This window comes from Pan paniscus, chromosome 2, assembly GCF_029289425.2.
Source record: "Pan paniscus chromosome 2, NHGRI_mPanPan1-v2.0_pri, whole genome shotgun sequence".
Classification (NCBI taxonomy): domain Eukaryota; kingdom Metazoa; phylum Chordata; class Mammalia; order Primates; family Hominidae; genus Pan; species Pan paniscus.
In genome coordinates, this window is record NC_085926.1 from 106,044,112 (window position 1) to 106,067,472 (window position 23,361).

Sequence of the window (23,361 nt, forward strand, 5' to 3'; positions counted from 1 at the left end):
AGGAGTGAAATTTGAATAGACCATAAATGGAGTAAGAGAAGAAATAGCTGATTGTGGGAATGTTGACATTACTGCAATGCAAGAAACTCTAGAGATGAAGCCAGAAGAACTCAGCGAAGGTGGACTTACTGATATAAATGAGGAAAGTGAGGAGGATGTAACAAAAAGAATAAAGATGTCCCAGAGGAAGTGACTGGCAATAAAATAAACTTTAAACATTCAAAAAAACATTAAAGGAATTCTTTCATGACATTGAGAGTGCAAAGGATAAAACGGTAGAAACCGATCCAAACTTAGAAAGGGGTATGACAATTCACCAAGCCATACAGAAGATGCTTGCTCTGTATCCAAAGTTATACAAGAAGAACACACAAGTGTTGTTCAAACTACTCTTGATAACACACTTTCATTCTCGATGTTTCTAATGATTTAATTTACCACATACTAAATACTAGCTTTACTATTTTTCATTTCCCAATGCCGTTGTTATTGATAATAACAGAGTTTTTAAGGTTTTAACAACAACAAAAAATTTTAAAGGTCATGGAACAATATAATAATAGTTTTTCCCATTCATCATAAAGATTGTTTTGCAGAGTTTCAGCTTACATGGTCATGTTTATGGTCTTGCAGTTTTGTGCGAAGCCAGTATTGCCTGTATAAAACAAAGTTACAAAGGCAAAGAAAGAACAGATAGGCCTATCTCAAAGAATTTCAAAATGTTAGCCAGTTCTTTACATACAGCTGGACCTTAATCCTGCAGGAACTGGAGGACTAGGTGGACAGCACTTAAAATGATATCAGAGTGAGAAAGAAGAATCCTGAAAATCAGCCAGGAACTTAATTGTCAGTAGAGTGGCAAACTGTGAGTTGGTGTAGTTTTCAGAACACAAAGCATCTGAAATTCAATACTATCAGTTAAGCCTTGGTGTTTGATTCTAGCAATCTCTGAGCTGTTTGCTAAGCATAGAGATTCTGCTTAAAAGTTCCTAAGTTAAAGCTAAGCTAAAGGTGAAGGTATTTAGGAACATTTCCCTGTAAGAGGTCTTTATCTTTGAAACGTGGTCCAGGGCTCACCAAGTCCTGGCTGGGCTCTGGGAGTTTAAGAGTCTTCTCGGGCTTCTTCCTCAGTAGGACCAATGGCATCCGGAGACATCTTTCAAGATACAGCTCTGGTATAAAGAAACTCTTTCTCCTCAGAGTGAGCAAATGAGGGCACAACCTGCTGTCTTTACAGAAAGTTTAGCCTGGTAAAGGTCCAGGTTTGTCTTGGACCACAAAGACTCACATGCAGAGCTGGAAAAACCACTGAGAGAAATCCCCTGTAGCCAAGTACAGACCATAAATGGTAATCAGGAAAAGTTAAGCAGAACTAGAAATCTATAAAATAAAAGTCATGGGTCTGAGTTATTATGAATGCTTTAGAAGATTTACCATACTGGATTCTAAAAAATAAACATCTAAGCAGGTGGAGAATAGAGGTGCTTTCTATTTCTATTTGGTGGAATGCTCAGGCCATCAACAGAGGCACTAACAGAAAAGTTAGATTTGGATCCATGACTATCTCAAAGATGTGACAAGGCACGGGATGCACATACATCATGTCTCCCTGGCTTAAATGTGGGTGCTACAAAACCAGGGCAATATGCACATCACACCCACATTTCAGGCATGTAGCTTGGTGTCCAGCAATCGGTAGGCACCCTGTCACTAGGTATTTGCAGAATAAGTAAACAAATCAGGTCAACATTCTGCTCTCCTAATAAGTTTTAGCTACTCAGTATTATGTGCTTAGATATAGGTTCACCCTTCATGGAAATAAAATCCTCAAAATAAATGCAAAACGGGGAGGCAGTACAGTGCAGTGGTAAACAGTACTAGTTCAAATCCCAGTACTACCAGGAAACGGCTGGGTGATTGCGGGCAAATTGCCTAATCTATCTGTGCCTGTTTCTTATCTACAAAATGGGAATAACAACAGTGTCTATGCCCATAGAGTTTCTGGGAGAAATAAATGTCATTTCAGATATACAGTACTTTGCACAGAACCTGTCATGCAGAGCAAGAGCTCCACAAATGGTTAGCTACTATTATCATCAACACCTTTAAATGTGAGCGCAGGCTGGGTGAATCATGTATAGACATACCTCTTCCATGCACATACACACACATCTACCTGTTTCAAGATGAGCCAAAACAAAAAATTCCCACCAAAATATTTCTTTAGGTTTATAAGCACGTTCCTTAAAATATGACCAGTACAAAAAATATAAAAAAGAACATTCCACCTTACTAACACAAAAATTACAATTACAATAAGATGCTTTTTCACCCATCAAATTTGCAGAGATTTTAGCGTTATAATATCAGAATTATAACTGAGGTGAAAGACAGGTATTCTCATCTGCAATAGTAGTTGATACAAACGTTTCTGGAAAACATTTTGCCAGTATGTATCTAGAGTCTTAAAATATCTCTGCCATTTCCAGGCTTCATATCTTTAGCAGAGTTATTTTCATAGTATCAAAAAAATTGGAAACATCCTTAAAATCCATCAAGATGAGAGTTAAGTAAATTATAGTGCATCCACAAAAGTAGAACACAGGCAGCTATAACAAGATTTCTGAAGACACGGGGGAAAATCAGAATGTACAAGCATATAAGCTGTACGAGTCCATTTATGGTTACCTTTTTTTAAAAAAAAGATAACAAAAATGAATAGAAAAAGACAGAAAGGGAAACAGGAAATTCACTAGAATATACCAATAGTTTATTTCTAGGTTTGGGGACTACAGATGAGTTGTTTTTTTTTTAAATAACTCCCTACTTTGTACGAGGTGTTCTAAAGTGATATGTATTACTTTTTTAAGTCAGAAAAAATATTGTAAAGCTCATTTTGTAAAAATACAGCCAACAGTGAACAAACTGATTCCTGGTTCATTTCACTAAAAATAATGTCACCAATGATAACATCTGGATCAGCAAACATCCATCAAGCCAAACTCAAAAAATCGCACTATGTGAAATAATTTCATGATCTTTAAAAAAGGCTGTTCCCTGCCCAAGTCATATGACTTAGCCCTTAAAGTCTGGCTCTGCCAATATGGTTAAAAGCTTTCCCTAATATCACTGATGCCAGAATAGGTCTTAATGCTACACCAGTCCTTTTCTTGATATAAAAAACTAAGAGATTATAAGAAAATTTCCAAAAGAAGTCTAGACACTATCTTGAAAGTAAAAGTTATAAAATGTCTTGACAGTTGCCGCTGCCACCCCTTTCTTCCCCCTTTTTTCCTTTCAGACAAAAGTTGAGAACATTTCTGAAATCACTAAGCATTTCCAGAATGCCATACACTGAGAAAAGCGCTTAAAACATATAATCAATCAGTCATCTCCCTTCCATGTTTATACATCACCATAGATATAGACAGCTTAAACTGCTGAGTAAAAGTAAAATTCATAAAATATACAACAGGGCAATCCACTGCAATAGTTTACTAGCTTTTGTGTGTTTAAAGGTTGCAGAATAAATTAAATAAGCAGTATTTATTCCTTGCCTATATAAATGTTTACTGGTCTTCAGGATGCTACAAGGAAAGAAGGAATAAATCTTGTATTTAAAAAGCTTAAAAGTTTAGACTGTCACCTCAGAACTTCATTAATTTTGTAAATTTTCTTTACCAAAATATGAAAATATGGTTGATTAAACATTAACCATAATGCATATTACCTATTTGCCTAGTAATGACAATTCTGTGTTGTTGAAGCTAAATCTAATGCAGCATCAAGATCTGCCCTCAGAAGTCTGGTTACGTTACTATTATAGGAAAGCAAGATCAAAGAACATAACTCTCTGGTGGCTGCTTCTTTAGAGGCTGCAGAACTGCACGCAGAGGATGACAAAACATGGTTCCGACTGGACTTTTCCAAGGGTGAACACATGTACACAGAGAAAATCAAACTGGGAAAATAAAAAGAGGGGAATCTAAATGCTCCAAAGTATAACGTCCTATCTTAAAACTAATGCAGGCTGTCACCACCTGTTTACCTAATAACATAATGTGTGTGTAGATGTTCTGTGAATATTAAAATGTGACATGAGTTTAAGGTGTTGGTACTAATATTCCTACTATTCATTCTTAAGAGATTAAAAAAACACCAAGCGAAAACAACCTTCTTAGGAATTAAAAGTGAACTGCGGCAAAATGTGGGCGACAACATATACTTCAAGGAGACTAGTAGTATTCAAATTACGTACTCATATTTATCATAATAGCACTTTTCCTAGTACAACTTTAAATATTTCACTGACAATGTCTCATAGAAATAACTATATCATCACTGAAACATAAATGAAAAGTAGAAATAATACTTACTTTTAATACCAAACTGTCCCCAGAACAGGAGTATAGCAAAAATTGGGAAAATAACAATGAGAATATTTTCATTTGGAGAAAACCATGAAACTGGGGAAGAAGAAAACAAAAGTCACAATTAATATTTACTATAACACTTTAAATTCTGCTAATGGTCTATAATACATGCTTTATTATAGAGATGGAAAAAAATTAAAACTGTGGCCTTATTTTTACATGTATTTATTTATACATAAACACATATACATAAAACAAATTACACATAATGTACTTATGTAAATTTTATTTATGAATAAAAACTATACTTACTTAAGCATTTCTCACATTTTTCTTACGTTTCACGGGAGGAGGTAGTGCAGTGCAGTGGCTGAGAACAAGGCTCTGTGGCCACACTGCCAGGGTTTGAACCCAACTCTAACTTAACACTCTATGGAACCGTGACCACGTGTCAACACCTCTTTGTTCTTCAGTGTCCTCAACTGTCACACTAGTATAACACAGTACCTGTATCTTGAAGGATTGTTGTAACTATTAACAAAGTTAATAAACTACATGCAAAGGGCTTAAAACAAAGCTTAGCACTCACTAAGTACTCAGTTAACTAAAATAAGTATGTATTCATGTGTTGAGTGGCTGGGTGTGTAAAGTTCCAAGAATGTACCTTCAAGTAACAATGAAGTATTCCTGTAAAGACAGACTCAGGGAACCTAAGCGAGGAAGATGCACCACTAGGTACTCTCTTCTCACTGTGGTTAAAATGGAGAGAGATGTGCCCGGTTGGTCTTTTCCCAAACTCACTCTGCAATTATCCATGCATAATTAGGCTTCAGAAGGACTGTTTATATGTAAAGTAAGATGAGTGGCTTTAGGATATTAACGAAGCTGTTATTAAGTTGGTCACATGTTACTTTTATCATAAAAATATATCCACATATCCTATATAAAGGAAATTAAGATATTAAGACTTCAAATAAGATTTGTGAGAACTTTTAAAAATTAAGTTGAATTGCATCTTATAAACCCCTAAGACCATAATTTTAGCTGTGAAATTTCTGCTCTAACAATAAAGCCAAGTAAATGTACTGAAAGTATTCCGGAGTTTGCCTGTACAAGGGGCTGTGTGATTGGAAGAGTTCTTCTGAATACTGCCCTAAGCAAGCACTAGCATTCCTCTGAAATCAACACTTCTTTCAAATTTTACCACGCACTATCTCTCGGGTCAGCAGGTGAGGAATTTTCCAGCCTTTCACTCCATAATGATAGCCATATATTTCTTGTGCTAAGCTTATAATGCTATAATAAGTCCTGGTAAAATGCTTACATCAATCCCCAGAATATAACAACATTATAAACTCTGTTTTACAGATATTAGCTTTTCAGAATCTAGCATTTTGCTCCATATGTAGTAGAGACTCCATATGTTTGCTGTTGAGGGTTGCAATGGTCATAAGACAGCTTTGCGAGTGAATGGAAGACTTTTTTTTATGCTTCTTTGGTTGTGGATCTCTACTGAGAGATGTTTTTGGATACTCCAAATCAATACCTTTATTTCCAACTGTATAACTGAATATCTTCTTATACCAAAGAAAAGTCACTTCAGTATAGCCTAAAACCCTACCAGGAAAAAATTTTGGAGATCATGCTTGGATTTTTGTATCTAATCCCCAATGGATTTGGTAAAGCTGTATGGTCTAATAGCCATGCTTAATTGATGTATTTTTCCTTACTTCCCCTGTGCTTTTGTTTTTAATTGTGTACCTCAACTTCTCAAATCCTCACAATTATGATGTGAGAAATTATTAACCCCTCCTTATAGTTGTAGAAACTGAGGAACAGTGAATTCAGGCTCTTCAGTTATCTTAACCATTCATGTTCCACAATGAATCCTGATATTTTCATCACCCCATCCCCCACTAAACTCCCCCTCTTATTTTCCTCATTTCAGTCGTGGTGACCCCATTTCTTCAGTTGCTTGAGGCTGAAAACCTTGGAGTTATACCTGACTCCCTGATTTCTCCCACATCCCACTCTAGTTAAACAGCAAATCCTGCTGACTCTACCTTCAAAATATAGCCAATATCTGATCTCATAGTCAAGATGAGCTGACAATGAACTGTTCTTTCATTGGTCCCTGCCCCTATACACAACAAAATTTTAGGATATATTAATAGAATATTAATATATTAATATTAATTTGAATATATTAACAAAAGTAAGAGGTGCATTCGATCCTGGTGTGACCACTCATTTTTCACTTATTCCACAAACACTTATTGAAAGCCCACCATGGGGAGGAACTCCTCTAGGCTCTTGAAGGCCAGCAGTGAACAATGCAGAGGACCCTGAGTGTGCAGAGTGGGAGAAGCTGAGGCAGTAAGGAAAGGCCTCTAGGGAGAGGAACGAAACTAAGCCTAGGATGGGAAGGAGCCTACATTGTGAAGACAGGGAGGAAGAGATGCCAAAGGAACGGCAACTTTGAGAAACCAAAGGATGGCCATTGTGACTGGAATTCAGTGACGAGATCAGATGGGAAGAGTTTGCTGGGGCAAGACTATGTAGAGTCTTAAAAGCTTGTTGGGAGAGTTTGGATTTTATTCTAAGAGCAATGACAAGTGGCTGGAAGGCTTTAAATAGGGAAGAAAAATAACCTGACTTATTTCAAATCTTCTTTGGCAGCCACATGGAGAATGGATTACAGGGCAGCAGGACCTGTCAGAAAGTTACAGCAGCAGTAATTTGGAAGGGAGAAGGGTGTGACCAACAAATGCAGTCCTGAGCTCAGTTTTACTCATCACATTTGAAGATCTAACAGGGAATTGCTCCAAAGGAAGATGACTAGAATGGGGATCCCGAAACCATGAGCAATGGCTAAAAGAACAGAGATTTTCATCACAGAGAGGTATAAATTTGAGAGAAATACTACAGCCCTCCCAGTGAGTGAGAATAGTAGCAAGTTTTAGCTTGATTTCAGGAAGAACTGAAATTGCCTGATAACAGACCAAGATCCTCTGGGAAGTAATAATGTCTCATCATGTCAAGCTTTCAGTAAAAAATCTGAATCGCCAGCTACTTGGGGTGTGATAGAAATAATTCGTAAATTAGATGATGAGATAGACTAGATGACTACTTGATGACTCCCAGATTCTATGTGAAACAAGAAATATGAAACATTTCAATGACAGAAAGAGAGGAAGATTACAAAACAAAAAATACTGTCTAAGTGATTCTTTTTTTTTTTTTTTTTTTTTTTGAGATGGAGTCTCGCTCTGTTGCCCAGGCTGGAGTCCAGTGGTGTGGTCTCAGCTCACTGCAACCTCCACCTCCCAGGTTCAAGCAATTCTCCTGTCTCAGCCTCCCAAGTAGCTGGGATTATAGGCAGGCGCCACCATGCCCAGCTAATTTTTGTAATTTTGGTAGAGACAGGGTTTTATCATGTTGGCCAGGCTGGTCTCAAATTCCTGACCTCAGGTGATCCACCTGCCTCAGCCTCCCAAAGTGCTGGTATTACAGGCGTGGGCTGCCACACCTGGCCTAAGTGATTCTTAACTGGAACTTATCAGTTTGTCACTCTCCCTTCTCATTATTGTGCCAGGATTTTAAATTGTTCCCTGGTATGTGGGGTGGGTGGGTGGGGGGGCACGCAATGGAGAAGGGCATCCAGGATTCTCAGTTTGAAATCACTGCTGCACACTTCTGCTGTATTTGAACTACAGTCACTGATGAACGTGTTCCTCCTCTCTCTAATTTGTTACAGTGGGAAAAGTTTGAGGATCATGGAATTAGATATTTAAGAACCAATTGAGATGCTGGGGGAAAAAACCCAACATTTTATATAAAGCCACTTATATGCCTATTAAGCTATTGATTTGTTATGGTAGTACTGTCAGATGACGTTAACTCTTGTTCCTCAAGGGGAGAGTGAGACATGATACTTCTTTCAGCTCTGAATTTCTATGCCACTAAGAACATAAATTAAGCTTAAAATGGACTAAGAACAATGTCAGATATTTTTCCATCACAAGATTAATAAAGATAAGCCAAGGACATTCACATCCTTATTCTATCCAAGCTATGGCTGACAACTGTGTCTGTCACTTTCCTCCAATTCCTGGACAGGCAGAATGGCTTCCACGAAAATGAACTTCTTGCTAGTGGAAAGGCAAAGAAGTGATATTACAAGGGTGTAGTCTATGAATAAGTGTTTAATTTTTGCTTTCAAGCTTAAGTGTTATTAAAACCCAGGACCTCATTTGTCTTATCACTGTGCAAAAATGAGACAACCTAAAAAAGTGAAGACACCATTCCTATCAACAAAGTGTCTCCTTCAAACTCCCACAAACATAGGGAATACCAGGTTACACACACACACACACACGCACACACCACAGTAACATTTACAATCCTAAAATGCAAACCAAATTTTTACTTGATGTTTCAGGATTGTGATGGCTTTTTTGATGTGTCGACTTGCTAGGCTACAGTCCCATTATTTATTTAATCAAACCCAGAATTCTAAGGTGGTCCCAAGACCCCTGCCCTAGCCATGCATCTTTTATAATTCCCTCCCCTTGTGTGTGGGAGACTGGGACTGTGAATGTATTGGATTTCATTTTCATGATTATATCACCCAGCAAAAGGGAGTTTGCTGATGTAATTAAGATCCCAAATCAGCTGACTTTAAGAAAGAGAGATTATTTTTGAGGGAGAGAGAGCTGACCTAATCAAGTGGTCTCTTAAAAGGGTCTGGGTTCTTCCTGGCAAAATAAACTCAATATGTGAGAGGGATTGAACAAGAGGAAGATTCTCCTTTGCTGGCTTTAAATATGCAAGGGGCCATGGGGCAAGAAATGAGGGCAATCTCTAGGAGCTGCTACAATTCCTTGGCAGATACTTAGCAAAGAAACAGGGACCCCAGTCTTAAAATCACAAGGAATTGAATTCTGTCACAATTATGTGAGCCTAGAACAAGACCCCAAACTCCAAATGAAAGTATGCCCTGGGCAACACCTTGATTTTAGTCTTTTAAGACTTTGATCAGAGAACCCAGTCATGCCATGACCAGGCTTGCCACCTACAAAACTTTGAGCTAAAAAATGGGTATTGTTTTAAGCTGCTATATTTGTAGTTGTTATGCAGCACTAGAAAACTAATACAAAGATCTTGCAATGCCTTCATGTCTTCATTATGAACAGACCATATGTCCTGTTGATAATAATGGAATTGGCAACACTGCGGAACTTGAACTGACCTTTCTAAACAAAACTCTAATAGCTTAGAGAAAAATAAACTTTAAGTTTTCAAGTTTTTGTATTGCTAATAGAACAGAAATATTAATGATAAATTTTATGATTACTATTATTTGCATTCCGTATTTAGTTATTTACAAGGTGTTTTCACATGAACCACATATTATGGTGGTAAAAATACTGGGTTTTGATGCCAAAGAGATCTAGGTTTAATTCTTGGCTATTACTCTGACCTTGAACAATACCTTGAATCTCTTTCGCTTCCCTATTTGTTAAATGGTAAGAACTCCATCTAACTCCTAGAGTTCTTGAGAGGATAACAGGACACGACTTACATAAAGTATGTGGCACATGTGCAAATAAATGTTAGGTCACTTCACTCTTCATATTTGTACTGCAACCACTTCCTTGAAATCAACAATAATGTCTTATTCATCACACAATCTGTGATGCCTAGCATGGTGCCTGACACATGGTAGGCACTTAGTAAAATTTTGTTAAGTAAGAGAGGTATTATTTATATCTCAAACATTTCCATGATGGTGATGCCATCTTTATTGTACTAAGAAGAATTTGAGGGCCAGATAGGTTGAGTTTTTTATCCAACTTTTCTTAAGCTATTAAACAGTGAAGTCTAGAAAACAGCTTTCTACATTCAAGTCCAGTGCTCCTTCTAATGGACTATATCATACATAGGCACAGGGGTATATAAAACTATATCTTATAGTGTTTCCATGTATTCAGTCCTAGTCCTCCAAAAAATTTAAAAAGGCACAAAGAATGGTCACTATTATCTGCATTCTATTAAGTAGAATTCACTTCTCTATTGAGCAAATTCTGTTTCTCATTTATGCCTGTATTTGCAAAAATCACAACATAGTAAAAATGGTTTCTAATGCCTAAATCCTCAAAGTCCATAACAAGTTAAGTATTCTTATTAGAAAAAAACTTATACTCCATAGTAAGAGTCCTGCCCCATTTAACCTTTTTGTGCAGATAACTTTTTAACTGGTTTTTGTTTGTTGTTTTTTTCAGTTAAAAATGGTTACAACATAGTGGCACCAGATACTGGTGAGGATGTGGAGAAACCAGATCACTCTTACATTGTTGATGGAAATGTAAAATGAAATAGCCACTCTGGAAAAGTCTGGCAGTTTCTTTAAAAACTAAGCATATACTTATCATACAGCCCAGTAACCATACTTCTGAGCATTTATCCCAGAGAAATGAAAACTGTGTCTACACAAGAACCTGTACACAATTGTTCAGAGCAGTTTCATTTGTAACAGCCCAAACTTGGAAACAACCAAAATGTCCTACTATAGGTAAGTGGTTAAACAAACTGTGATATATTCATACTATGGACTACTACTCAGCAAAAAAAAAAAGTAAGGAAAAAAGAACTATTGATAGATGCAACAACTTGGATAGATCTCAAGGGCATTGTGCTGAGTGAAAAAGCCCTTCTCAAAAGGTCACATCTTGTATCATTCCATTTATATAGCATTGTTGAAATGACAAAATAATAGATATGGAGGACAAATTGGTGCTTGCCAGGTTAGGGACAGTGGGAGGTGGCGGTATGACTAGTAAGAATAAGCATGAGGGAGATGTTTGTGATGATGGATAGGTCTATGTCCTGATTGTGTAGGTAGTTACGCAAATATACACGTGATAAAATCAGAGCGAACCATTAACACACACTGCACCATTGTGAACTTCCTGATTTTCATATTGTGTCACATAAGAGGAAACCATTGGGGGGACTGGGTGAAGGGCACATGGAAGCTCTCTATCTTTGAATCGTCCTGTAAATCAATAATTATTTCAAAAAATTAAAATGGATGCAAAGCCAAATGTCTCAAACCTCTGGTAGAATTTTCTACATTCTCTATAATAAAACAATACTTTCCCTTTTAATGGCCCCCAAAATAAGTCTAGTTTTTATTTTTATAGGGTATTTTGAAAACAAAGATAAAACAGTCTTTCAATCACACGCAAAATAATAAACTGTTTTTATCTCAGATCCTGGCATTCCTTTCTCTTCCATCTTCATTTCATCTTCTGGCCTTTCAAATCTCATATCTTGAGTTTTCCAGTTTACCTCTCAGTGACCTACATTACCCCCCAAAAGTTACTGTTCCCCCATGTCTTATTCTTTCATTTCCACAAAATTGTACATTACCTCAGAAAAATTTCAACTAGGTATTAGATGGTCTAATACCAGTTAGTTGCAGTGGATATGACTGACTGATTACACCCTTCGTTAAAGGTACACTTAACAACAACAAAAAAAGCTCCTTTGCCCAAATTAATATCAATAGTAAAAGCTACAATGTAAGAGAGATTTCTGAGCAGAAAGACCTTGCCTACTCGGAGCCATCCCCTGCCCATTCCTCACTGCACACAAATCCCTCTCACAATGCTCTAGGCTAACTTCAACAACTTGATACTTTACTTCATAAAATAAACATCCCAGGAAAACAACTAACATTTACAACACACTTTGGTTTACAAAAAAACATGTTCACCTGGGATCTCATTTGATGCTCATTAGACTGTAGAATACATAAAAGCAAGTATCTATTGTCATCTCCATTTCGGACATGAGGTAACTTGGACTCGGTTAAGCACCTTCTCAAGATCACACAGGTGAATAGTAAGTTGCTGAACAGGGGCTGTAACTCAGACCTCCTGATTCTCAATCCTAAGTAATGTGCAAACATTTCATCAAACCAAACACCCCATTCCTAATCTGGTAGTAGATTATTTTATAAAAGCTAGGCAAATAGTTGATCCAACCGAACAGAACTGAACCTATCTAGAGTTAAGGTTCTCAAAATGTGGTTAAGCCATGATCGGTAATATGACAGGTAATTCTAAATAGAGATTTCAAAACAGAAAGAACATACTCATATGGGGTTGAAGAACTCAGCTAGCACAGCAGGAAACAGCAAAGAGAGGAGACTATTTACTTCAGCTAATTTTACTACCTTCTACACCTCAGCAACCCAAGTTTGTGACAAAAAGGGCAGAATCATGGTGCTATAATCAAGTCTGAATTTGAATAAATTAATTTGAATCTCTAGTTCTCTCATATTTTGGCCAACAAAAAGATCAAAGTAAGGCTAAGCACAGAAAATCTGAAGAAATCATCCATGATAACGTGATTTAATCTCCTGACTCTATTCTCTCCAGAGGAAGCATGGCTGGGACTTGTCATCCCTTGGTCAAAGTGTAAGGTTAAAAAAAAAACAAAAAACAAAAAACACAAAAAACAGAAGGCTGAATAATTGGAAAGAGACTTGAAAATTAGTCACAGGAAAGAAAGCACTTGGATGGCAGCAAACAGAAATGAAGAGGACATTACCCCAGGACCAATCACCCAAATAAAATGGTCCTTAGACCAAAAGTTTGAGAACCACACAATATACAAATTAACAAGTAATACAAATTAAATAGTAGATTTTACTGTGAAGAGTAGATTAACAAATAGGATAGAAATCACAATCTTAAACTTGCTAAACATTACATCAACATTTATTAATAACAGCCTGCTTTTTGATTCAAAGGAGTACCTATCCCCATTTAGCCTCCTCTCGAAAGAGGATCAGGTTGTATCAGGACAAATAAAAAAAGGAGCTTTCATAGAAGTCTCACCAACACGATATTTTAGCTCGATGATCGTTTCACCTTCTCTGGTTAATTCTGTTACTTCACAAGTGTAGTTTCCTGTATGTGAGACAGCATCACTCTTATCCATCTTCAAAGAGGCATCTCCTTTTAGTAATTGTGAGACTTCAATTTTTGCACTACTAAAGTCAGTGGGGACAGTGGACTTGTTTAGAGCTCCATCAAAGGTGTAAATATCTCTTCCTTTAAATTTCCACTTTACGTATACTTCAGTAGTGTTTTGTGCCTCCATATTAGTAACAAAGCATGGAATGACGACAGTGTCATTACAAAACGTGAATTCTACAGATTTTGTTTTATTAAATAGTAGCTGAGCTGATCCTGGAAAGGAAAAAGAAAAATGTTTCATTAATTATAGAAGTCTGTACTGTAAGATCTTAGGCATGTTACAAATCCTTAAGATAAACAGCAACATTTCCATTGTTCACTTAAGTAAACAGTATAGCAATGAAGAAGACCTATTAGGTGAAATATGCAAACAAATTATATTTTAATATTAACTTGCACAGCTGGAAGGCATCATTATGACTTTTCTTTATTCATTCTCAATAATACAAAGTATACATTACATGCATCTTGGGAATAAATTCAGCAACTATGTTGGAACATGCAGGTGTAGTATCTGGCTTTGGAAGCTTTGAAGTAATCATTACTGCCTACTGATATATGTAGAAAAATATTGTCCTTATCAAGGTAAAATTTTGAACAGAAAACCAAACCAAATATTTTATTCAGTCTCAACTTCAATACACTGCTAAATAGAACTGATATGAAATTTATCTTTATCCTTATGCTGCATTTCCAAAAAAAGTGGCAGGTTCTACTGTACTTTAATATACAAAGTAGATAGGATGAATCAAATCACATCTTTCCACTAGGATGGAAAATCTTAAAATACTAATGAGGAAAAAAAAACCATTATCTGTGGCTACTTTCCCATAGCAAAATATAGGCAGCAATAGACATTTTGTATGGGAGTCTTGAATGACATTTTCCCACCCCCACATTTCATTGACACTACAGAACAACAGTCTCCAAATGTATATTACGGGTATTCTTCCTCCAAGAAACCACAAAACGGTGAAAAAGCTAAGTAAGATGCAAGTTGAAACCAAGAGCAGTTACTGCTAATAAGCATCCTATCTACGCTTCTCAATAGGATAAACTACTAGTTGTTGCCTTATAGAAGAGGCACTGGGTAAATAAATGTAATCACTCATTGTTCAACTAAAATGTACAAGAATGTGTAGGAATTGTAGTTGTCTTCCATATTCTTCAGCCACTCGGCAACTCTTTTACCTAAGTAGCTACTTGGCCTTCCCCTCAAAACATAAACAAAAACAAAACACAAATTACTAACAAATATAAATAAAATATCAACTTTGTTAATAGTTCACACTTAAGATTTACTTCTACATAAACTGGAATAAAAATCAGAGGCATAGAATGTTTCTATTGTAAGAACACTATGTTTACTCAATAAATACCCCATGAATTGAATGCAAGGATGCATAGTGGAATATATGTACTGGACAATGTTCAAAACACCTGAGTAAAAATCCTATTTCTGCCCCTTTTTAATATGCTGCCTTAAGCAACTCACTTTTCTATGCCTTGGTTTACTCTCTAAAATAGGAGGATCTCTTAAGTAGGGGGATGAAAAACAAACACCGGGCTACTTCACAGAACTGTGTTGAGCATTAACATGGAAAACACAGCGGCAAGTGCTCTCTAAACAATACTATGCTGTAAAAATGTAGGGTGATACTACAAAAACTAGATAATCTGGCATTTTAATGTAATGATATGGGCCTTCTTTGACTAGTCCAAATTGTTATATTTCTGGGAAACTGCAGTCTGAACCTATATTGTGGGCATCCACAGCTCACCTCTTCCCAGTTTTCTACATTTCTAGCCACCCAAATACTAGGAAGCCCAAGGCAAAACCTGGACTTCCGCTGCATTCTTTAAAACTTTGGCATTGTGAATTATTTCCCCTGAGAGAGAAACACTGAGGGAGAGAGGACATAGTATACCAGAGAAGAATAAAGGGGTGAAGATGTTCAAATTATAAAGGAAGGAAAGTATCAGAAAATATGGCGAAGATTTTGAAAGGGATACAAAGACTACTGGGTATCCTTTCAGTCAAGTGCTGGGCAATGTCTAACAGACCCTTTGGAATTATCTGACTCTATAGAAGCCTGTGCCTTTCACTGACTTTGACTGGGCTGTTTTACAGTTTCATAAGTTGTAGAAAACTGATAGTAATTCAAATGGATTGGTGTCCATAGAGATAAAAATAAATCTTGTTCTGCAATTGATTTCCACCTGGTGGAAGAGAGGATTCCAAAAGACTACATTTTACTGCCCTGAGGATACTGACCAATTTGGCATTTATTAGCAAATTCATTTAGGCATTCTTGATTGCCTATAAATGTGTCTGTTTTTCCAATTTTCTTTTAAAAGGGTTTTGCCTTCTTGCTGGTTTGCTTGTTAATTAATTAGTGAAATAAAATCTTTGACACATGTTCATTTTATATTTGTATGAATCATGGTTTGACTTTTAAGAGATTATTCTTAAAAAAAAGAGGTACGAATGAAGAACTCAGTCTTCCTATGAAACTTTTTGCAAAGGCTTTAATTAAGTAAGTAAGAAGTAGTTGGTGAACAATCCATCATTTCATAACATATGTTTAGAGAATGAATTTTCAAAGGAATACAGAAAGCAATAATTATACTGCATTATTTGTTACAATAAAAACATTTTATAGCTGAAGCAATTTAAGTAGAATAAATGCTATTAGTAAAAATAACAGTAAAATTGACCTGGATAAATGACAATTTGAATAACCTTTGCACTAGTAATTAATAAATAAGGGCAGGCCAAAAATATCACTCTAGCTGTTAACTACAACTTCAATCTCTATAAAGATGCATTAAAAAACTATTAAGTAGTAAAACTGTTTGATTTGGGGTTTTTTCCTTTTGCCTACTCCCTTCTCATAAAACAGCAAAGTGAAGAAACTATTTAAAATGTAGAGAGCAAATAAAGAAACACAGATAATTAACATGAATAAGAAAACTCTGAATAAACAAGATATGCTTATAGCAGTCTAAATCAGATAGCAGCAGACAAATGTAACCAACAGTAATGCCAGAGTTATAGATAAATTAGCAAATAAAATGGGGAAATGATTTTATATCAAATGCCAAAAGTATTAGACTTGAAACCTTCATTGGAACTGTACAAGTATTGGTGAATATAGACTATCAGCCCAAACCATCTCATATCATAGTCTAGAAAAGAGCTTTGTAGTGGCAGAGAAGACTCAATCCATGGTGGTCACAGCACACAAGTTCAGGTTAGAAATTTTAAAAATGCAATGAACATTTGTCGAGAATTACCTGTGATGAAATATTGTGATAGGATGTGGGGATATAGTGATGAAAAAATATAGTTATTATATTTTAGGAGCTTACAATTCTCATATGGGCGATGATAAGTACTTTATATAATACATGGTTACAAGTGTTATCTTTTCTGCATGGACAACGTCCTTATGGATGGGCAGAAGAGTAATTGGTCTTACAGATTTCTAAGAAAATTCGTGTTGCTAATAGGCAAAAACAGAAGAATGTCATAGTCCCTGCTCCTCCGGGCCTTCAATCTTTACCCTTTTACATGTTTCATGTAAATTTTCGCTTCTTTTTAACAACTCTTAAATTACTCCCTTTTGCCCTTTATCCCATACTCTCCAACAGTCCTCTCTCCCTATTTCTTAATACAAACTGAAACCTTCAGAGGAGAATCCTGAAGCTTCCAATACTCCTTCCCTATAAACCTACCTGTAACCCCAACTATCCACACCTTTTTTTTTTTTTGCTTCCTTTTCAGAAATGAATCCCATCACCTGAAAGCTAGTTTCCATTTCTGCCTCCATACCCATCAGTCTCCTCAAGGACTTTCCTTAGTTGATTATCAGCCTCCCACATCCCCCATTCCATTTACAAGGTGTTGTTTTTGTGTGTGTCTTTAAAAATTGCTTGAATATTTGCCAACTTAAAAAAAATCCCTCATACTTTCTCTCTCCCTAGCATCCCAAATTAACAATCTATAAGCATTTCCTCACTTCCAATTCACTCCTTAAATCTGTTACGTGGCCTCCACCCATTCACCCCTATTTCTTCATTACTACAGCTCTTGCCAAAGTCACCACCAATCCCTTGTGAAAAATCAAGTATGCATGGTTCACTTTCTGTCTTGACTTTTCCACAGTTCTTGAGCCAGTGGGCAGTCTCTTTCTTGCTCTTCTCTCTTGGCCTCCATGGTATCTCCTGATTACGAATTTCCTCTTGCTTTGTCCACCCCATCCTAGTTTGCTTTCTTTGTTGAAATCTATTCCCTGACTCACACTAAATGTTAGTGTCCCTAAGGGCTTCAGATTCAGCACCCTCTGCCCCCTAGTATTTTCCCTGACTCCCATGGTTTTCTTCACCCGCAAACTTTTAAATAAAAAACTGAATCATGCACTGCCTTTCTTCTAAACTGCAGATGTTGGACAGCCAACTGTCTGCTGTGCACTTCCACTTGGATGTAATACAGTTACTTCAAAGTCAGTATGTCCAAAAACTTACGTACCCCCACTTCTTACCCTCAGCCTAAATCACTTTGCTAAAGTATTTTCTATCATCTACCAGTGAACCAGACCTGGACCTAAGAATCACATTAGATTACTCCCTCTCCTTAGCCATGGAGAATTCTTAGTAGGTTCAACCTAATTAATAGTTCCTAAATCCAATGTCTGTTGAATGAATGAATTAGACACTCATCCTCCCCCTCGAACTACTGCCATATCCTCCTAACCAGCTCCCTGCCTCCATCCTCAAGGTTTCTCCATCCTGGCCCTGATGTATTTTCTACAGTTCCCAAAATAACTGTTCTAAATGCAAATGTGCACTCCTTTGCCTAAGATACTTTAACAACACCCTCAACCCTTTTCAGGCTAAATTCTAAGTACATTAGCATGGAATACAAACAAGGTCCTTCAAGATCCTTTCCAGCCCCACCTCCTGTACTCCCTCATTTTCACACTAAACTCCAATCATAATGACGTTATTGCAATTCCATGACTATGCAAATGCACTCTCATCCCCATGCCTTAGCACATACTGTTCCTCAAACCTAAATAGCCTCTTAACTGTTATACACTATTACCCCACTGAGTACACAGGGTGTATAATAGTTAAGAGCACACATTTAGGGGTCAGACCCTAGTTTAAGATTCAGCTCATGTACTTCTTAGCTGTATAACCTTAGGCAAGTTACTTACCTCTGCTCCTCAGTTTCCTCATCTATAAAATGTGCATAGTTATGGTATATACCTCATAGAGATATTGTTAAGATTTAATAAGATAACATGTTCTTGTATCACCTTTCACATATACAGCAAGTACTCAATAAATGGCAGCTACAGTTTGCTAACTTTTGCTCTTCCTACTAAAGCACAGTTGAGTCGTTCAATCTTGTTCCCCTTCCTTACCATTACTCAATTGTATTCTTCCCCTCCTTATTGCTCCCATTGCCTTGTGTTCAAATGTTGTCACTGTACCTACTACTGTGTAATTACTATTTTACTTAACTGATCTCTCCAGGCTCAGAAAGTAAGACACTGTCTTCATTTGGTATCCTAAGAATCTAACACAGGGTCCAGAAAGTAGGATTCAATACATTCCTTGTGAATGTAAAAAGTTTAAAGTATAAATTCCATAGAAGAAAAATCTAAAAGTCATGTGGGAGAAGATAGATTTTTCTTCTGTATTTCAAGAGAACCTGCCACTGCTTCTCACTTGTATAGACTTGATTATGAAATCATGAAGCTGCATATTTTCATGGAAAATCTCAAGTCACTTGTATGGTTGGATAGAAAAGTTCCTTAAAAATCACAAGAATGTGTCTATGAATGATCTTCCTAGAGGGTGATGTTTAAACTGGGTCTTAAAGGATGAGTAAGAATGTTATGGGAAAGAAGGGGCTTTCTAGGCAGAGTAACATGTACAGCCAGATAAAGAAAGTGAAGAACTGAAAGCAGAGAATTATTTAGGTGAGCTCTAGGAAATGAGGTTGGAAAAGATGAATAAGAAAAATTCTAAAGGGCTTCCTTGAATGTCATGCTGAGTTTAGACTTGATAACATAAACAATCGTAAACCACTCAGATTTAATTTCATTAAAAAAAAAACATTGACAGCAGTGTAAAGGAAGGACTGAGGGCAGCAAGGGAAAAGAGAAAGGGAGATCCGTTAACAGACTACTGCAATAGTCCAGGTAAAGAACAACTGGAGAGAAGACCTAAAACTTACAGTAATCAACAGAAGTTAGTTGTGGGAGGCAGGGGAGATAAAGAGGGGAAAATTAAAATTGTGAACCAAAATACTATGCGTAGCTAGTTAGATGGTAGGTTAATTATAGAGAAAAGAGGCTTAAATATTTGGGGAGAATATCTTTCCATCTGTCAATGGACTAGTGAGATCTGATGCACACTATGTTTGAGAAATGAGAGAGAAACAAGATGGCTTTATCAAGCACTTAAAATATATTAAGTGGCAGTGATTCTTTTACAATAAATTTGGCAGTGTAAGAAAGCAGAGAAGGCAACAACTGACAATGTGCAGGCAGGAACAAGGGCAAGGACATTTTGGTTCTTGAGGTTTTTTGTTTTATTTTTTAATATGGGGTAAAATTTGATCATGTGTGCAAGCTACGGGGAAGGAGTCAATGGAGAGGGAAAGATCTAAGATGCAAGACTGAAGAATTAAGCTGACTGAGCAGGTCTCCAAGATGGTAGAAGTGAAAAGGTGGTAGACAGGTTGTCCTTTCCTTGGAAAAGTGAGTAGGTTTTCTTCTGAAGCTGGATGACGGAAGAGAATGAGATGAAGGTTATCTAAGATGTTATAGATCAGTTTAGTAATGGTGGGAGGGAAGCAGAGGGAGTCCAAACCACACACCACTATTTTTTGCAGTAGAGTAGGAAGTTAATTATCTGCTGGGAATGGATGTTCAGGAATGGAGTAAGAAGTCTCAGCAGCCTCTTAGGTAAAGAAGCAAAGATCATCAGTAAAGACACACGCCAGAAAGGAATCCTACCTACTTTTGCCCCTTAGAACTAGTGTCTGGCTTGAAGAACTGGAGTCTCTAGCTACACTGGGTTATGTACAAAAAGGATGAAGTCAGATCTCTCCTCAATGGACACTAAAATAAAGGTCTGGGGTAGAGTGGGGTGTCCACAAGTTGTACTTAGTTCTGACCCAAAGCAATCCCCCTAATGAATTTAAAAGTGGCCTTATAAGAATGGAAGAGGCCAACTTAGAATTAAAAAGGGCAGGGCAGTTTAAAGTCAATAACATCCAGAATTATGGCCTTAACAAGCACCTAAGTACCATGAGGGGATAAAAACAAGATATCCCTACTGTCTATATACTACATCTTAAGTCATTAAGAGACATACTGACATACTGTCTGAAATTTGTCTATATGCCAAAGAGGGCGTTGCAAACTGCTTGGTGTGTAGTATAGGCTCATACTTGCTTGAAATGGAAAAAAGGTGGTTTTGACAGACCTTGAACTTGCCAAACCCCTTGCTTTACCTTTTAACCTACAAGTGTGATATATATTCAAATATGCACATTAATTCTCCTAATCTGAATCTCAAACCATGAGATTGACCAGATTCTGAGTCTTATGCAACTGCTCCATGGATTTGGAATGAAATATTCAGAGGTGGGTGTAGCTTGATTTCTGTTTCAACACTGTATAATCATAAAGAGGAAAAACCCAGATTCTATTGTCTTAGTCTAGGTATATCAGAATCAAATTTCCTGGGTGCTCTGTATTTTCTACTTTAGTACTACAATGAGTTTAACAAAACTGATCCTACACTATTATTCTTGTTCTTTTTATCACAGAAGAAATATCTACACTAGTATACAAAGTGAAAGTAACTTTATGATAACCCAAGACGATATTATTAAAATCAGACTGAGAGATAAGATATGAAAATAGAAATGTTTATCTTGTACAAAAAGGTAGGCAGAAACCTGAGACAGGGAAAGTGATTGAAAATTATGCCACAAAAAGAACATTACTATATTAAAAGCAATGCCTATATACTAGCTATAGCTGAATTCATACTATGAAATGCAAATCTAGTTTTGCGAATATGCGTGATTATTTTGGATTTAGAATATGTATCAATTTGGGGGTAAAGTCATCTATCTCTCATCTTTAGAACTTGGCCTTTCAAATCTCCATGAACAACTCAGTGGCAAAGATAAAACATCTGCCAAAACACAGATGACAGCATGAGCAAGTGTCCTAATGGTAGGCATTTAGTGTAATGCTTTAAAAAACACTGCCTCTAGACTGCTGGGGCGGCCCCATAAATACGTACTTTTAAATAGGCATTTACTTCCTTAAAATGGCAACTTGTAATTAAAAATAATATATTCTTTAAGAGAAAACATTTTTATTTAAACAAGCCAAATTACTACTAGACTTAGACGATGGAAAAAATGTTATTTAATCATATGTACCCTGATTTAAAAAAAAAAACACCTCATTTTGAACAAAGAGGAATCATTCAACCACTAAAAAGACAGTTCACAACACCATCATTATTTAAGGTTTTATTTGCTAGCTAATAAATACCACTGAAACTATGCACTTTTAAACAAAGTATAATTGTACATGAGTGGGGGCAGAGTGGAATGCAACATAGTAATTCATTTCACATCTTGCATACCATTAAGGTGCCTTCCAGTTTGCCTGTAATTGCATGAAATGAGTATCTGAGATAACTTCTTTTACCACAAAGGCCACTAACACTGTAGAGGGTGCCAGGAAAGGTCCCTGATTCCCGGGGCTTAATTAACGAAACTGAAAGCAAAATCAAACTTCAATACAAATGAATGTACAGATTCATCACTTTCTTACTCATTCTAGATTCTAAAGTCAGTCTCTCAAACCCTTGGTTTATAACTACCTATGTGCTGAGACATCTTTCTTCATATATGTCCTTTTGAAGCTATATATTAAACACATACAAAAACATATTTTATAACAAATACTATCCTGTTTTACAGTCCACACTTAACACAACTCAATTGCATAATGCCTGTATTTTGCTTTTTTTTAGGTTAATATTAACTAAGTAAAATAAAATACTATAAATTCTGAATTCGATGACTCTAGGGATTCGAACACATTAAAATTGTGTGTAAACGAGTGCTAATTACATGATATTAACTATTACTAAAGAAGGCCTAACATAAATCCTATCACTCAAAGTACCATTCCAACAGTTCTAAACTACGTGATTTAAATCTAACCTACCTGTTTTAAAAATAGTATATGGTTTATACTTTTTACTTTTTAGGCAGTTTGAATAAATGATACTGTATCACTTCATATCTGGTTCAATATGAAGGCGTTCTGAAATTATTATGCGATTATACAACACATCTCTGAAAGCAGTATTATTTTAGCTATAATGATAGTAAAGGCAACAAGCATACTAAACGTGATGACAGGAAACACTAACATCAACCATTTAGATAACGGAGATCTGGATTCACAGTCCCAACATCCAGGATGCTTGGGGAGGGAGGAAAGTGGTAAGCAGAGACTTAAGGGCATCTTGGAAATACCTAAAGTCACAAGCCTTTAGGAACGGCACACCAAGGCTAATAATCAGTTTAAAATCGAATTAATTTAGCATTCTAGAATAAATGTAACAATTGCTGTCACTGGTGCTCAAGCTGAATTCTGAATCTTATAAAAGTTCACAAAAGGCTCTATGGATGTGAAGTGTGACAGGCACTCACTGTAGAGCTACGAATGTTTCTATTCCTTGCTCAGTTTTTACAGACGAAGCACACGTTTTACAAAAGCGAAATGGATTCCAAAAGCTCGGGGTGGGGGTGGGGGGGTGGAGGTTCTTTGGCGTCGAAAAACACCAAATCCCATTCTGTTGCACATGTTTTGACTGGAGGT

At 36.6% G+C, this 23,361-nt stretch overlaps 1 protein-coding gene across 3 annotated transcripts in view; it reads right to left on the reverse strand.

Moving 5' to 3' along the window:
- Window positions 1-23,361, reverse strand: part of CD47 (CD47 molecule) — a 47,940-nt gene that overhangs the window by 23,031 nt on the left and 1,548 nt on the right. For all 3 annotated transcript variants that reach the window (XM_034957053.4, XM_034957054.4, XM_034957051.4), the window contains exons 2-3: window positions 13,283-13,636; window positions 4,377-4,466 (exon numbers count right to left, since the gene is read on the reverse strand). In XM_034957053.4, the coding sequence (XP_034812944.4) occupies window positions 4,377-4,466; window positions 13,283-13,636 (444 nt within the window). The remainder of the gene's footprint in view (window positions 1-4,376; window positions 4,467-13,282; window positions 13,637-23,361) is intronic.